The following is a 237-nucleotide window of genomic DNA, read 5'->3' on the forward strand; positions in this document are numbered from 1 at the left end:
CCGGGCCGATGCAAAAAGAAAAACAGAAGAACAAAAACAAAAAGAAAGCGGCGGCAGGGGAGGGTGAGGTGAGGGTCCGGACGGGGCTGGCAGTCGCCTCGCTGAGAAGCCCTCGGGCGGAGGGTTCCCCCCGTGACCGCGGCCTGGTGCGCGGGCCGTGCGGGGTCTGAGGAGCTTGGCCGCGGGTTCCGTTAAGCGGAGAAGCAGCTTCTCGGCCTGCGGCACTGGGTCGGATAG

At 65.8% G+C, this 237-nt stretch overlaps 1 protein-coding gene across 1 annotated transcript in view; it reads left to right on the forward strand.

The window, feature by feature from the left end:
* The first annotated feature begins 8 nt into the window (after window positions 1–8).
* Window positions 9–237, forward strand: part of KRR1 (KRR1, small subunit (SSU) processome component, homolog (yeast)) — a 5,615-nt gene continuing 5,386 nt past the window's right edge. Inside the window, exon 1 of the mRNA XM_010139073.1 lies at window positions 9–63. Within this exon, the coding sequence (XP_010137375.1) occupies window positions 9–63 (55 nt within the window). The remainder of the gene's footprint in view (window positions 64–237) is intronic.

Source organism: Buceros rhinoceros, unplaced genomic scaffold (assembly GCF_000710305.1).
Source record: "Buceros rhinoceros silvestris isolate BGI_N320 unplaced genomic scaffold, ASM71030v1 scaffold28186, whole genome shotgun sequence".
In the NCBI taxonomy this organism is placed as follows: domain Eukaryota; kingdom Metazoa; phylum Chordata; class Aves; order Bucerotiformes; family Bucerotidae; genus Buceros; species Buceros rhinoceros.